The sequence below is a fragment of the Petaurus breviceps genome, unplaced genomic scaffold, assembly GCF_028583685.1.
Source record: "Petaurus breviceps papuanus isolate PSGF00001 unplaced genomic scaffold, PetGlider_PUasm1.0 140, whole genome shotgun sequence".
Classification (NCBI taxonomy): Eukaryota; Metazoa; Chordata; class Mammalia; order Diprotodontia; family Petauridae; genus Petaurus; species Petaurus breviceps.
The window spans coordinates 46,894,737-46,912,301 of NW_027185698.1; the positions used below are offsets into that span (position 1 = coordinate 46,894,737).

Genomic DNA, 17,565 nt, shown 5'->3' on the forward strand with positions numbered 1-17,565 from the left:
TATTTTAATTTGCATTTCTCTAATTGTTAGCAAATTAGAGCATTTTTCCATAAGGCCATTAATAGCTTGGGTTTCCTCCTCCGAAAACTGTCTTCATAATCCTTTGATCGTTTATTGATTAAGGAACATCTTTTATTCTTATGAATTTGACTCAGTTCCTTATATGTCTTAGAAATGAGACCTTTATGAGATAAATTTGCTCCAAATATTTTTCCCAATTTCCTGCTTTTTTTTCTAATTTTAGTTGATTTTATTTGGGCAAAAACTTTGATTTTATGTAATCACATTTGTCCATTTTACCTCTTGTAACCTCTCAGTAATCTTAAACCTCCTACAGACACACCCATGTCTTCCCATCCTTTAAAAAGAAACAAACCCTCATTTGACCCAACTTTTCCCATTAAATATTGTCCTATATTCTTCCCTTTTGTGGCCTAACTCCTTGAGAAAGCCGTCTGTAATGGTTATCTCTACTTTCTTTTCCATTCACTCATTTGACTGCAAATCCTATGCAGTCTGGTTTCTAGCCTCATCCTAATGAAACTGCTCTCTCCAAAAATTACCAGCAATTTCTTAATTGCCAAATCTAAAGTCTTTTTTCATTCTTCATCTTTTTTCGACCTCTCTGTAGTCTTTGACCTTGATCATCGTTTTCTCCTGGATACTCTCTCCTCCCTAGGTTTTCATGACACTGCTCCCTCCTAGTTCTGCAGTCATGACTAAACAGCTATTCTTGCTATCTTTCTCTAATATGCAAATTTGACATGCATACCATCAATTACTATTTTCAAGGCATTAATAAATATGTAAAATAGCTTGTGGTCAAGGGCACATTGCAGAGGAAATTCACTAGAGACAATGACTAGCTTAAAAATCCATCTTATTGGTGAAGATGTGAGTCTCAGATCTCTCTGAGAGTTTATTATTTAAGCTAATCTTATCACAAAGCAGGAGAAAACAAAAGTCTTGAGACTGACCCTAACATTGTACATTTTATCAAGATTAAATATAGTGGCAACAGAACGTTGTTCACTTACTTGATTTACTTGAAGTGGATGGCACAGAATTTGAGTTAATCTCATATTTATCACTAGAGTAGTAGTCCATCTACCACTCGGTAAAAATGATTCCGGACTAGCTGGTCTTGCTGTGAGTAGGTATGTTTATTAGTTTTGACTTCAACTTAGTTTCACTGTGAGCAGAGACCTCTGTGGACAAGTTCTATACTGTTTCATGCAGTACTAGATAAATAACATCCTCCTCAAAGCAGGTAGATCTTGACTTTATCATGTGCTTTCAGTGGTTAATTGAACTGATTCACCACCTGGGTAAATTCTGTAGCCCATGAAGTAGGGAGGAAGGGAACAAGCATTTATTAAGCTTCTACTCAGGTCTTCCTGATTCTAGGTCCAGTGCTCTGAACCACCTAGCAACCTCAGGGGTAGTAATAAGGCTTCTCAGCATTCCTTGGCTATACTGTGTTGTACACACAAAGACTGTGTTCATTTTTCATTTTATTCTTTCAGTTAATATTTCTCAAGCCCCTGTTATTTGTTGAACATTGATTGGGACATGGTGGCTGGTGGGAGTGATAGTGCTGACACTTAACACTTTACATACTCCATCTCTAAAGTGGATTGGGAAAAGAGGAATTTGATTAAATTTGGATTTTTTTTAGCTCTAGAAGGACAGAACTAGGAGCAATGTGTAGAAGTTGTTAAAAAGTACATTTAAAATTTATACTTGTTATAAGGAAACATTTCCTAACAATTAGAAGTATCCAAAAATTGAAATGGATTTCTTCGGGGTATGTGGAGGGAGGAAGGGAAGTGGTGGGTTCCCCTTCAGGTAAAGGGCTAAATGAATACTTGATTGGGATGTTACATACCAAAAGAGGGATCCCTTTTCAAACAAAAGTTGGACTAGATTATCTCTGAGATCTCTTCTAACTCTTGAGATTCTGTGATTATGGATAGTGTCAGTCATAAATCATAGATTTAGGGCCACAAGAAATGTTAGTAATCTGTGGTCCAAACTCATTTGAGAGATGAGAAAACTGAGGCCCAGAAAGGGGAAGGAACCTTTGGGGGGGGCACACAGATAGTGAATGGCAAAGCTGAGACTCCAGCTCATGTCCTAATCAGTGCTTTGAGAGTGATGGGAAAACCACATCTGCCTTCCACTCTACCTACTACCAGTTTGTACCATTGCCTCCCTCTACCTTCAGTTCTCCTCTCCCATGTTAAAAGCTGGCTTCTAGCTACCCTTGGATGATCCAGACAGAATGGTAACTGTGGTGGCAATGAGTAGCAGCTATATATTTCAAAATGCCAGTCCTCAAATCAAGTGAATTACTGGAAGTGTTGGGTTTTTTACTGCTGACTCTTGACTTTATTTGAGGACATTCAAGAGAGCAACAGGAGCAGGATGGCAGAGTAGAAGCAGGATATCCCCACGGCTCCAGCTTCCACCCTCCCCAATACATGTACAAGGGGACTCTGAACAAACTGTGGAGCTGCAGAACCCACAAAATGACACAGAGAAGCTAACCTCCCACTGAGGACAGCCTGGTAGGCCGGCAGGAATCGGCCAGCTCAGCACTCTGGGAGCTGAGCCCAGCCCCACACCGAGGCTTTAGCCCCAGGGCGGGCCTGACCAGCCGCTGGCCAGAGGGACTCCAGATCAGCAATAGCTATGGCTGTTTCCAGATTTATCAACACATAGATACAAAGGACAAAGTGAGGGGTCAGTGCAGTCTGGACTTTGGGACCCAGGACGTGGGAGTGCGTGGCTTTTGCCCCTGGGGTGAGAAACCTCTGAGATGCCAGCACAGCCAGCCAGCGCCATGTGGCAGCTTCAGCTCCTGGCCTGCAGAGTTTGGGGAGACCAAGCACCAGTCTGAAGGGTAATCGCTCTTGCTTTAACCTGCTTGGATCTGGATTGCAGTCAAGGGTGGAGGTCCTGGGGCATGTGTCCAGCTTGCCAGAGCGTGTGGAGGCCTCAGAGAGGGCACCCATCTGATACCTCCGGCAGCTGAGAAAACCCCAGCGTCTGGGACAAAAGCTCCCCTGTCTGGTGGCAGAGTCCTACTGTGGCAAAAAGCCCAGGGGTCAAGTGACTGAGGGGCGATATGACTAGGAAAAGGAAACAAAGCAGACAGAAGATTCCAACATTAGACTCCTGTTTTGAGGACAAAAAGGAGCAAAGCATGGAACAGGAGGAAGACAGTGAAGTCAGAACTCCTGCACCAAAAGCTTCGAAGGAAAATATGAGCTGGTTACAGGCAATAGAGAACCTTAAGAAGCAGATAAGAAAAGTGGAGGAAAAATTGGGAAGAGAAATGAGAACAATGCAAGAAAATTACGAAATGAGAGTCAACAGCCTGACTGAGGAAAATAACACCTTAAAAAACAGATTAACTCAAATGGCAAAAGAGGCTCAAAAAGGCAATGAGGAGAAGAATGCCTTAAAAAGCCGAATTTGCCTGATGGAAAAAGAATGTCAAAAGCTCACTGAGGAGAATCATTGCTTCAGAATTAGATTGGAGCAAATGGAAGCTAATGACTTTATGAGAAATCAAGATGCTGTTAAACAAATCCAAACAAATGAAACAGAATAGAAGGCAATGTGAAATATCTCATGGGAAAAACCATTGACTTGGAAAATAGATCCAGGACAGATAATTAAAAAATTATTGGACTACCTGAAAGCCATGATCAAAGTAAGAACCTAGAAATCATCCTCCAGGAAGTTCTCAAAGAAAACTGCCCTGATGTTTTAGAACCAGAGGGCAAAATAGAGGTTGAAAGAATCCACCAATCACCTGCTGAAAAAGATCCCCAAAAGAAAACTCCTAGGAATATTATAGCCAGGTTCTGGAATTCTCAGATTAAGGAGAGAATATTCCAAGCGGCCAGGAAGAAACATTTTGAATATTGTGGAAACACAATCAGGATAACCCAGGATCTGGCAGCTTCTACACTGAGGGATCGACGGGCTTGGAATATGATATTCCGGAGGTCAAAGGAGCTGGGATTAAAACCAAGAATCACCTACCCAGCAAAACTGAGTATCATGTTTCAGGGGAAAATATGGTCATTCAGTGGAATACAGGACTTTCAAACATTTCTTGCTGAAAAAACCAGAGTTGAATAGAAAATTTGACATTCAGATACGAGAAGCATGAGAAGGTAAACAGGGAAAAGAAATCATAAGGAACTTATCAAAGTTGAACTATTAATATTCCTACATGGAAAAACAGTAATTGTAACTTTCGAAACTTTTCTCAGTAGTTGAAGGGAATAGAAATATATATATATATACATACATATATATTTATATATACATATATATATTTATATATACATATATATATTTATATATATATGTATGTGGGCATATGAATACATATGTGAATATGTGTATATATTTACAGGTATACATAGAGGGCACAGGACCAATTTAACAGGAAGGGATAATCCTTAAAAGGTGAAATTAAGAGGTGGGAGAGGAATATAATGAGAGGAGATGGGGAGAGACAGAATGGGGTAAACTATCTCATGTAGGAGAGGCAAGGGAAAATGATTACGATGGAGGGGAAGAATAGGAAGGCAAAAGGGAAGGGGTCAACCTTATTCCCATTGAATTTGGCTTGAGGAAGGGATGAAATACACACTAAATAGGGTATCTCACCCTCCAGTAGAGTAGGGGGGGAAGGGGATGAGAGGGGCGATGATGGAAGGGAGGGCAGTCTGGGGCGGGGAGGGAAGTTGGAAGCACCCACTTTTGAAAAGGGACAGGATCAAAGTAGAGAATAGAACAAGTGGGAGGTGGGATAGGAGGGAGGGAAATACAGTCAGTCTTTTACAATATATAATATATATACAATATATAATGTTATTGTTTTATGTTATAGCCACACATGTACAACCTATACTGAACTGCTTATCTTACCAGTAAGGTTGGGTGACAAGGGAGGAAGGGAATGAATCTGGAATTCAAAATCTTAAAATCAAATACTCAAATATATATACACTATTATTAATACTATTTTACATGTAATTGGGAAATAAGATATACAGGTACTGGGGCATAGAGATCCACTGGAAAAGTCGAAAAGGATATGGGAGAAAATATAGGAGAGAGCAGACTGGAGGAGGGGATATCCTGTGGGACTGCTATTTTGGGGTGATGGGTAGAGGAAAATGGGGAGAAAATTTGTAACTCAAAATCTGGTGGAAATGAATGATGTAAATCAGAAGTTAATAAAGCATTTGAAAAACTAAATAAATTTAAACTGGTTGGGCTGATTAAGTGACTATAGCAGTGCTAACTGCTTTTAATACCCCAGAGAATCTGGGGCAGCTCCTGGGGTTAACGAAGCTGTCTGTGGTTAGAAATCAAGCCAGGCTCGGCTGCTTTATGGTTTCTTCAGGGCAAAAGAAAAGCAGCAATAAATCCCCCTTAGATATAAGCAAAGTAATGTTCAGCTTTGTTTGCAGGTGTTACCCCTGCCTTCCAAATAATGTTCCAGTGATTCTTGTTTTCTCTCAACTTCAGAATCACTGTGTTCAACACCAACCTCATGATCTTCCTTATAAAACTGACTCCCTATCTGTGCCTGGCCATTATAAGCTGTAACACCAGATTTCTTCCATTCCTAAAGCTGGAACCTTGGGATCCTTATCCCTCAGTTTTGCCCCTATCTATCCAGTTTATTACCAAGTCTTTTTGATTTTTCTTCCAAAGTATTTCTTGAATTGATTACTTTTTCTTCATTGCTACCTACTACCTTAGTCCAGACCCCACAGCCAGTAAGGAAGAGTAAGGAAGTCAGCCAGCTCACGTTAAACAACACACAAGTTGATCTGGGGGATATTTTATAGCATAATTCTTTCTAAATAAGTGTATGTTAAATGCCAGAGAGAATTGGGTTCTCCATAATGCCTGGGAATTGACTTTGATAAGGAAAGTTTCAGGGACTGCAATGAAAACTCAGAGACTGATGAAGAGAAACGGCATAATTTTTATACCTTGTCTAAGGCATCAAAATGCTTTGTCCCAGCTCTGCCAGATCCTCACCACCTTGTGCCTGGGTTACTGTAACAGTCTCTTAGCTGATCTTCAGGGAACCCTTTAAAATTTTCCTTTCGTCTTGTGCTCTCTTACACTGCATTAAATGTGTGACCTCTCTGTTTAAGAATCCCACACTGAAGGTATAATGGCAAGAAAGGTTTAGAGTCTTATGACCAGTATTCAAAACTCAGCTTTGCCATCTCTCACCTTGGCCAAGTTTCCTATCTTCTCTGGACGTCACTTTCCTTTTTGGGAAAATGAGGTTGTACCAGATGGCCTCAATAGTCACTTCCAGCTCAATAGGTATAGTTCTGTGTTTTCACGAAATGATTTCTTATTCCCTTGTTTGTCAAACCCAGACTCCTCTGACTGACTTTTTAGCCCTTCTTAGTGGTCTTACCATGTCTCTAAACTTGAGGTTCCCCGACTAGAATGTAAATTCCTAAGAGGCAGGCACAGAGTTTCACATCCCTTACAGTTCCCAGTATAGGGATGGGCACATTGGTTCTCAGTACCTATTAAAATATTTATTTAGGATCATACTTAAAAGAAGTTAATCATTTTAACCAAATATGGAACAAAAAGATGGTTAATTAGCATTCATCTTAGTAGAAGAACAGAAAAGAAGAAAGCATAAGCTCTAACTCTTCATCTTTTTCAATAAAATGATGAAATCTAGAATCCTCTTATAATACCCAGATTTTGTTAGCCTCTGAGAAATGTCAAAATATTTCTAAAACTCCATTCACATTTTTAAATAGCAGTCTTGGAAACATATAGAACAAATTTGTATGTCTCAACAATAAAATCAGTAAGGTTTTAGTAGGTGAATATAGGTAGGTCAATTTAATTTTCAGACCATTTTAGAGTTTGTAAGACAAATAAACACAGCCCACAGAAGGGCTATCACAGGTTCACTCTAGATTTGGTCACACAGGAAAGACACTAAGAAAGGGTTAGTAATCTTACTTTATTCTTGTCTAGTTCTCTCAGAAGAGGATTGCTGATAATGGGAACACAAATTCCTACAGCATTCCCTAATCACCCTTCTCACAGGGGCTGACAGGAAGGTGGGGCAACTACCCCTATGTCTCACTGGGGTCAGTTGACACAGGTACTACTCGTGTATCCCCCTAAATCCCGTCAAGTCTCAATGGAGGCCGATTGAGGCAAATACGGATTCCCCCCAAGCCTTGATGGGAGCTGATCAAGCACACAGCATTCAATCTTGTGTATATTCAACCCTAAGGTTCCTCCTAAGCCTCAGTGGGGGCCAATTGAGGCACACAGCATTTGTGCATTCAACCCTAAGATTACCCATTTCACTGACCACTGCCCACCTGCTTAATAGAGGCAACAGACAAGGAAGGCATATTGCCAGCAATAGCCTCACAAATTTACATCACCCCATCCCTGTATCTCACTGCACAGTCACAGTGGATGTTTATATTATTTATCATCATATAATGCTGCGCAAGTGTGCTAGAGATGTTTTGAACCATAGTTATGGGAACTCATATCTAATACCTGGGAACAAGAGGTTCTTATGGCTGTGGATCCTGAGAAACTGAACTTTAAGAAATAATAACAAATAATACTAAAATCCACCTTACTTATAGGGTTAAATAGGAAATCTGGTTTCCCTGAAATTGCTATTGTTGAAAACCATTCTGAAGTATATCTTTCTGTCTGAATAAAGAGAATAAACTAGAGAGGCTTCATACCTCTCTTCTAGTGTGAGGAATTCATACTGCCTTAGCATCAGGTTTGGCATTAATTCTCATATACAAACACGTAAAGGGGTAGAAGGGCTAAGTCAGAAACTGAGCTAAAAGTGTATGTTAGAGAAACATTGGAATGTAAAGTAGAGCTGACTTCTAATAAATACCAGCCTTGCTCTGTGACAGTGGAAAAATCATTGAACATCCTTGGTCCACTTTCCTCATTTACAAAATTAAAGGTTGGTCTAGATTTCTTTAAGAGCCCTCCTAGCTCTGACATTCTGCAACCCCATGAGAGCACTTGATAGAAGCTCTTTTTAATGTGATTTGCTAGCAGTAAAACCCCAAATAAGTTCAACCTGTGACTTTCAGTTTGTAGGGATAGTTTACTTCACATAACATATATCTTATTTTCCCAGGAATGATAAACAAGGAATCAGAATCATCATGTTGATCACAAATCCCCAGTTGACACCACAGGCTTTCCTTGTAAATCTTTTAAGCAGACATTGGCTGCTGCCAAGACTCATTTATGGTTCTCCAAAGTAATGGTCTCCAAAGTTTTTTGATCCTGCCCCTTCAGTGGTAAAAATTTTTTGAGTGTATACCCCTAATATATGTATAGTTATTTAAGTATTTACAGACTATATGCATTTACTGTTGTTCTGATAATCAGGTCCATTATAAAACTTATTCAAAGAATAGAAATTTTAAATTGATGAGCTAAAGATGAAATAATATTTAGTGCCAGAGTTGGGGGTGGGGTAGGATTTGTTGAGAAAGGGAATAGCATGGTCAGACTTGTCCATTACTTTGGCAGCTTGTGGAAGATGAATTCTAGAAAGGAGAAAATAAGGCCAGGAGAGCAGTTAGGAGGCTATTGCAACAATCCTGGCAAGGGGTCCTAAGGGCCTATACTAGGTAGGGTCCAGGATGGATTCCAGAGGTTTTATAGAGGTAGAAATGGCAATATTTGACAACTGATTTGGGATAAACACCAGGGTTTTGAATATGGGTCCACAACCAATCTAACTAGAATTGTGGTGCCCTCAGCTGTAGTAGCGAAGTTGGAAAAGGGGATAGCTTTGGGAGGAAAGATGGTGTGATGCTCGTTGGGGAAGATTACAGCTCATCTGTGCAGCTCACTGCCCCACCCAGAAAAAGAGGAGGAGGAGGCAGGGCTTGGAGTATTGAGCACCTTCAGGTGCACCTGCCAAAGCCTGAGATGAGCTGAGGGGAATGGGTGGGAGCATGTTGTGGGGGTAGAGGATTTTCCCAGGGACACCTGCACAACCGCTGCTTGAGGCACCTGGTTAATGGTTAGATTATCATGCTGTACCTTCTCCCAGAGGCCCAGACAGGCTCAGAAATAGGAAGAGTGAGGGCTTACACGGCAGAGAGTGGAGGGCATCAGAGGATAGGAGAGGGTTGTTTTTCAGAAGAACTCCAGGTAGTTGTGGAGGAGAGGGTGGGATGCCAGGGATCAGTCAGTTAATAAACATTAACACCTGCTGGGTGCCAGGCACTGTGCTGAGCGCTGTAATGCACAGAAAGTTAAAAGAGATCTTTTACTCTCAAGAGGCTCACAGTCTGTTTGGGGAAGACAACATGCAAGCAGCTACGTACACACAATGTATATATGAGATAATGGGAAGTCATCTACAGAGAGATGGCACTAGACTTCAGAAGTGTGGAGAAAGGCTTCCTGTAGAAGGTGGAATCGTAACTGGGGCTTGAAGGAAGCCAGGAGGCAGAGTTGAGGAGGGAAAAGCCTTCCAGGCCCAGAGGACAACCAGGAAAATGCCCTTAGTCAAGAGATGCAGTGTCTTGTTCAAGGTACAGCAAAAGACAGGGTAAGGTAGATTCTGAGAAGCTTTGAACAATTTTATATTTGACCCTAGAGCTGATAGGGAGTCACTTGAGTTTATTGAGTAGGGGGAATGACATGATAGGGCCTGTGCTTTGGGAAAATCCTTTTGGCAGTTAAATGGAGGGTAAACCATAGTAGGGAGGGACTTGTGGCAGGCATAGCAATCAGTGGGATTACATCAGTCTAGGGATACCAGGGTAGTTTAGAGAGGTGAGAGAAGGTGTTTGCTTGTTTATTTGTTTTTAGAGGAAAGATAACAAGTTCAATTTTTTGACGTGTTAAATTTAAGATATTGATTGGACCTCCAGTGTAGATGTCTAGTAAGCAATTGGAAATGTGAAACTGGAGGTCAACAAAGAGGATAGGGCTAATTAAAGAGTTTTGAGGATCATCGGCATAGAGTTGATAATTGAGTCTGTAGAGCTGAAAAGGTCCCATGAAGGAGACTGAGAAAGAGAGATCAGATAGTAGGGGAACCAGGAGAGAGGAGTATCCTGAAAACCTAGGGAGAAGAGGATGTCACAGAGAAGAGGGTGATATGAAGGATGAGGATTGAGAAGAGGTCATTAGATTTGACCTTTGAGAGATCTTGGTCACTTTGAAGAGAGTAGTGTCTGCTGAACAACGCAGTCTGAAGCCAGAATGTAAGGAGTTCAGAGGAAGTGGAAGCATTTATTGTAGGTGACCTTCTCTCTTGGAGTTCCACCACAGAAGAAAATGGGTAAATCAAGGGTTTCTTTAATCAGACACTCCTGTGGGTTCAGGCCATGACTGCCACCTTTGAGAAAAGCGAGAAAAATAGCTCAAAACCCAGTGTCTCCTGCTTCCTCCCTGAGTACTCAGTGACTTTATAAAAAGCTCCTCCCTCTAGCCCAAACTCCATTTGAGCTTGCTTTATATAGGAGTATACCTCATTTATGTGAGCAGCAGCTAGTTACTATTTACAGTTTGGACAGCATCCTTTCCTGCAAAAGCCTCACCATTTAAAAATATTTCTTTAGCCATTACTAACTGATGTATTTAAGCTCTTTTCCAGTAGAGTAAACATGGACAATCTATATGTGTGTGGAAATTTTCTTCATAATTATTTAAATTTCCCCTTTTCTTTTTCCTTTTTATTCTGTTTGCTTACAGAATCATGCTGATTTTTATTTGCCCTTTTATGTATAATGTAGTTGAAGGCAACAAACATCTTCCAGTTTAAAAAGAAAAGTTACATATTTTTCTCTCAAATATGCAAATTTTAATTCATCACTTATTTTAGATCAAAAGAGAAAAACAGACCTGATTTTGTATTTGAATTATCACTACCCATTAGTAGTGTATGGGGTGTTCAGGAGGACTAGTATCTCTTCTGTGAGGGATTGCCAAACCCTTTTCAGAGCTGTTCATCAGCCTTTGGTGTCCACCTGATTCATCCAACTCTCACTTGTGGCTCCAGGAAGCTGTAGCATGTGCAGCAACCCCACCTATAAACTATCTTGGCAGGTGGGCTAAACCAGATTGAGGATAACCAATAAGCCTCAAACTTGTCTGAATCAGGGGGATATCTACCCCACGGATGTGAAGATTTCCCCCGACAGAATGGGTGGATGGGAACAGTTTGTTCCAATGGCCATAAAAGTAGCTAAAGCAGGTGCTGTAACGTGCTTAGAGTTTGGTCAGACATTGAAGGCACCAAGGTCATCCACCGAATCCCTGGGATTTAAATGGCATTGCCATGGGTACAGTTCATCCTTGTGTAAGTAATTAACATTTCCAATTATAATTTTCCTTTAATTGGAGCCATAGGGACAAGTGGGCAAAATCACACACTTAACTCTTTGGGTGTACCAAGAGGTATTCTGCAGTGGTGGCCTAGACAGAGAGGCTGAGCAGAAGAAGCAGGTACATCAAAGCTTGCTTGGCTTTGCTCACTGGCCCTCTCAAGATTCTAACAAATGGTTTAAGAGAATGAAGTAAACAAAGTAGGGTAAATGGAAGTACCAATTAAATGAATGCAAAGTTGTAATTTTTATCTGCAAAGTTGTATTTTTTTCCTCCTATTTTCTATGCCTATAATATTGGATCGAGGCCCATTTTTCAAAGAAAAGGTCGTGTCACTTAAAGTGTTTTCTGCATTATTCCTTCTCTTCCTTATGCACAGCCTCAGCCCCGGAAATATTCCATTTCTGTTCATTCACTGAGCGGTTATTTATTAGGCACCTGCTGTGAACTGATTTGTCCTATGAACCTTGAGTGACAGAGTGGCAGCAGACTCTCTTTGCTTCTGGGGCATAAGAATATAGGATCATAGATTTAGAGTTGGAAGGGACATTTTAGGTCAGCCTTGTCATTTTCTAATGAGAAAACTATACTTGCACTTTTTTGTGGAGACACAATGTGTATATAGGAAACAAAGAAATATGGTAACTATAACATTTATATGTAACACTTTAAGATTTACAAAGCCGTGTGTGTGTGTGTGTGTGTGTGTGTGTGTTGTTTGATTCTCTTAACACTGAGGTAGTGGATATTCTAATTTTAACGGTGAGGAAACAGGCTTTTTTAGTGATTTATCTGAAGTTATGCCACTAATGAGTCAAGATTTGAACTTGGGTCCTTCTGACCAACACTATGCACTGTATGTAGCTACCTAATTCTCTTAAAACAAGCAACAAATGAGATTAACAAGGTCACCAAAGTGTAGGTTAGAGCCAGTGTCAAACATGTGGCCCACCACCGTCTTGAATTAATTGAGAAATATTTAACAAAATAAATAAAAATAAAATAAAACAGTACTAACATTACATTTTAAAACTAAGTCAATGTGTGGTCCATGGGATCTTTATTATGGCTGTGGTCCCCATATCTATTTGAGTTTGACAATATTGACTTGGAGTGTGTCTCTAAGTGGTAAGGAATTTAGAAGAAGAGCATATTGTGAATCTGGGGTTTGTCAAGGAAGACTTCTGGTGGTAGGTGACTATGGAGTATGAGCATGATCAGAAAGAGGTGACCATGGCAGCAGGCTCCCTTCCAGCACAGGTCCTCAGATAAGGGCTGGGTGGCCCAAAGAGCCCTTATTGGGCTTGCGGTGGAGAGGAGGCCCATGTTTGGATTTTACCAGTGGCTCCCAAGATCTGTTTCCAACTCTCCAACTCTGGGGCCTGAGTCAGCACTAAAAAGATTTAATGAATGCTTGTTAAATTAAACGGAGGCATTTCTAGTAAAAGAAATGTTACAGATAATGGCACCGAAGCCAGGGTGAACAGTCTGTGTGGGAACAATGCAGAGATTAGCAAAATATCTCAAGTGAAATTTTGGAAGATGAGATTTGAGAAGAATGGTGCTGACCAGGTAGTAGGCGAGACCTGGTGAATGCTAAGGTAGATATTAAAACTGCTACAGCAAGCCAGAGGTCTTCATCTTGTTTTTCTGAGGAGTTATGTTTAACTTTCCAAAAACCTTATGATAAGGACTAGATATGGTTAACAGTACAAGGTGAGCAGAATTTGAGACCTAGCAGTAGTCTGGTGGCACTCCCTGCCCAGTAGGATTCCCTTGAGCTATGTAGTAGCCAACATGGGGGATCAACCACATAAGACTTTAAGACGTATTGGTCATTTGTCATTTGTCATCTACCCATAAGTGAACTCTGCAGTCGATGGTACAAAGCCATTATAAAGTTGGAGGCTGGAAAGTAATGTCATAAAAAGGGACATAAGAGCATAAAATTTACACTCAGAAGGGACCCTAGAGATTATATAGTGCAACTCCTTGATTAATTACTATGTGATAGTAAACAATCCTCGGTACCGTTCATTAATCTGGCATCATTAGGGATTGAGCACTACTTATGCCAGTTTTCAAGAACATTGGAGATGACCCTTTTAAACATCAAATTTTTGGATGGAAATTGTTCTAGAATGGTTTTATATACTTTTCTGCATTTACAATAAATGATGGTGGTGGTATCAATGTAGGGAGTTTCCAATGAAGAAATTCCCATCTCCCAATGCAGATGAACACCTCTTCTTCAGTTTATGGTGTTGAGAGATGTGAAGACCCCGAGAGGTTAAGAGAGGGGCCCAAGGTCACATGACTCAGAATGTACCAGGGGTAGGACTGGACTCTGAGGTCAACACTATCCACTCTGCAAACTTTCCTCTCAAAAGTATATTGAACAGAATTAAAGCTTGCCTTGATGACTTAATCATCTTAGAGGGGACTGAGATATCTAGGGTGGCCTGGACAGAAAAGATGAACAGAAGCCCTTCATAGATCTCAGTGTTGGTCTCTTACAGGAGCTTGCCCTGACTGACTGCAGAGAGTAAAACAAAAGCAGTTGCAGAAAAGCCTGGGAGGCGAATATTGGTTCAAACTTCTTAGTAAACACTCTAGAAATACAAGGTGCTGCTTGTAATGAACAAATGAAAATGAACAGAGGCTTGATAACAGTTGATAACAGCAGCCATAATAGCCAGCATTGATCTAGCACTTTGAGATGTGCAAAACCATGCTGTCATTTTTTGCTCAAACCAGCCTAGGAGGGAGGACCACTGTCACTCCCACTTGCAGAGGATGAAGCAGAACCTGAGTGAGGTGAGGTCACCTGCCTGGTCACTGCGGGCCCAGCGCCATCCTCAGGATGCATCTCACCCTTGGAGAGACCCTACAGAAGGATTCACCTTTATGTGGACATCACACCGGGTCATCACCAAAATCTTTCTGTAACTGTGATTCACTTCATGTCACAAGTATTTGTTAAACACTCCCTACATGATGACACTGGGCAAAGACCAAAATGGACCAAGAAAGTCCCTGTCTAAACGCTTTCATTCTTCTGGGGTAAAACAGCATGTACGTAGGGAAGTAAATACAAAATAACTCCAATTGGGGGGAATCAGCTCAGACTGAGCTGAGCCTGTAATGAAGCTAGAGATTTTCAGAGGCAGAACTGAGAGCATTCGTTATATGAGGCACAGCCAGTGCAGACGTAGGAGAAAGAAGGTCATGTGCAGGAAAAGTGAGTAAGCCAGTTCAGCCAGAATGTAGAGTGTGAGGGGAAATAGTGTGAGAGTAGTCTAGAAGGATAGATCGGGGGCAGACTCTGAAGGGCTTTAAATACCAGAAGAGGAGTTTGTCTTTCATCCTGGAAACAGTAGGGAGCCCCTGAAGCTTCTTAGACTGGGAATCACTATTGCTGATTGGGAAGTTGGGCTGGAGAGAGGAGATTCTGAAGGCAGGAGACCAATGAGGAAGAGACTATTGCAGCAGTCACAGCAAAGGTGGTCAGAGTCTGAACTAGAATGATGGAGAGAAGAGGTAGGATCAACAACGTTTGTCAACTGAAATAGCTGAAGATGGCCAACACCTGGCAAGACACGGTGCCCTCAATAGAAATGGGGCAGGCACTTGTGGAGGAAGGATGCCAGGTGATGGACATAAACTTCAGTTTTGCCTTGCTATAAGACTTCAAATCTTTCCTGAGCTAACTTTATGAGAGTAGCACCTGTGCTTTGGGAATGCAAAACCTTAGGAGAAAACATTATTAGCATCTGTGAGCAGATTTCCTTTCCTGGGTTCCTTAGCATTAGCTCTCTGCTTTCCTACTTGCCCCCATCCTCCACAGGAAGGTTTTATGCCTCTTCTTTGGTGGGAACTGTGGACATTATTAGTTGGCGCTATTAAGTTGTATTATGTCTTAGAGTTGTATTGTAAATAACATGTAGAGATCCTAAAGAGATTTTAAAGACCAGCCTAAAAAAGGCCTGGCATGAGGGTGCATCAAGGCCATGTGATATAATGAGGACATTTCAGGACCTGGAGTCAGGCACACTTGGGTTCAGACATTGCCTCTCAGGTAGTAGAATGTGAGTGTCATGCACACAGTAGGGATCGTTTTACTCCTTGCATTTGTGTCCCCAGAACCTCAGCAAGGGCCTGTGGGTAGAGAGTAGGCAAGTCATAAATGCTTGTTTGATTCATTGTGATCTGTGTGACCCTGGGTAGGTCATGTCACCTCTGAGACACAAGTTCCTCATCTGGGGGAAGAGGCTATGTGAAGCACCTGAATCACAGGTTCGTCATGAGGAGTAAATGAGATGGTGTGCACAGAACAACTCACCAGTCTTAAGGCACACAAGTGTCACTGTTCTCGTCCCCACAGACAGGCTGGTTCTGTTGCCGTGCTTGTTGTTCATGTGTTTGCCTCTCTGTTTAGGTCGTGTCGGACAGGCGGTTGCGCTGCGTGCCAAAGCCTTTGGCTTCAATGTCATTTTCTATGACCCCTACCTGTCTGACGGCATTGAGCGTGCTCTGGGGCTCCAGAGGGTGAGCACTTTACAGGACCTCCTGTTCCACAGTGACTGTGTCACCCTACACTGCAGCTTGAATGAACACAATCACCATCTGATTAATGACTTCACCATTAAGCAGGTAACCACAAAGGGCACTTGGGTCCTGTTGTCATTTGGGTTGGTGTGAGGTGTGAGTGTTCTAGAGATCTCCCTCTTCTCTCTGGGGCTCTGGTAGCGAGTCTAGTCTTTTTTCTTTCCTGCCCTTTCTTCGCGGACCCTCATAGTTAGGAAAGAGTTGATGCCATATTGGTCTATTTAGTGGTACTTCTCATTGGGTTTGACTTAAGTCAGATCTGTAAAATAGGGCTAATAATAGCATATTAATGCTTAATAATTATTAATAATATAATTTTAATAATAAAATCATTGTGAGAATCAAATGAAATAACATTGTATAGTAGCATAGGAAATTTAACCAATTGTGTGAATTTACCCAAAAATAAAAAATCATGGCTTTTTTCTCTATATGTAGTTCATTAATTATTTGTTACCTCACCCTGCACGGTCAGATGTCCCAAAGGTGGGAGCTTGCTGTTGTTCTGTGCTAATGAGTAGGGTGGGAATCTTGAATTTTCTGGGGAAATGATCCCGTTTCCAGGGCTATACAGTGAAAATTGTCATAGGTCCACAGAAGTTAGAACGGCACGGATCAAGAACGAGAGTAATTCTGGGCCTTCTGCAAGTTGGGCCAGGGAACCCCTTGCCCTTCCCTCTCTCATGTAGCCCTCCAGTGCCCTCAGGCAGGCACCTCTCCTAAAAGGTAGCCTCCTGCAGGGACTGTGCAAAGAGTCGTGGGCATGGGAGAGGCACAGCATGAAGAGAGAGCATTGGGTCAGTTCTCCCCCAAATAAACTTGTGTTATGGGGAAAGGGACAGGGCTCTAAGACTCTTTCTACCCAAAAGGCAACTTTCCGTATTCCCTAGGAGGCAGAGAGGGAAACTGAAATCCCGTGTGGAGAAAAATTCACAACTTGAAATGCCCTTCTTCTTCAGTAACATGCTGGACTTAAAAAGGCCTTGTTGCTATTGGTGCTTTTAAAATGATCAGGTATTATGACTGCCTAGCGCCCCCTTGTGTTCAAAGAAAATGCTCACAGAGGCTGATAACTATTTAAATAGTGATCTGGACCTGAATTTTCCAAAACTAATTCCTAACTTCTTAAGTCCTTTACAAGGCTTAAGGTATAAAACAGATTAACTTGGGTGTCATCTTAAAATTACTTTTTTAAAGTAAAACATCTGGGGATGAACCCAGCTAGTCCTTGCTCTATGTTATAGCCACCGTGACTGAACACTTAGATATGTGTTCTTCTTGCAGTAGAAAGTAAAGATTCAAAATCCTTGACTTAAAATGGTCCCATTGGAGGAAGCTTTCTTGAGGGCAGAGACTGCTACTGCCTTTCTCTGTACCTCCAGCACTTAGCCGTTTCTGGCATATAATAAAATATATAATTTATATATATATATACACCCCATGTTTCCCCAATAATAAGCCCTCCCCCGAAAATAAGCCCTATTGAGATTGCTACTGTAGTGAAGGTGATCCCCTGCGCGACAC

General features: G+C 41.4%; 1 protein-coding gene across 14 annotated transcripts in view; it reads left to right on the forward strand.

Annotated features, from left to right (window-relative positions):
* CTBP1 (C-terminal binding protein 1) overlaps nt 1-17,565 on the forward strand; it is a 473,381-nt gene that overhangs the window by 438,460 nt on the left and 17,356 nt on the right. For all 14 annotated transcript variants that reach the window (XM_069071532.1, XM_069071498.1, XM_069071522.1 and 11 more), the window contains one exon: nt 15,872-16,086. In XM_069071532.1, coding sequence (XP_068927633.1) covers nt 15,872-16,086 — 215 coding nt within the window. The remainder of the gene's footprint in view (nt 1-15,871; nt 16,087-17,565) is intronic.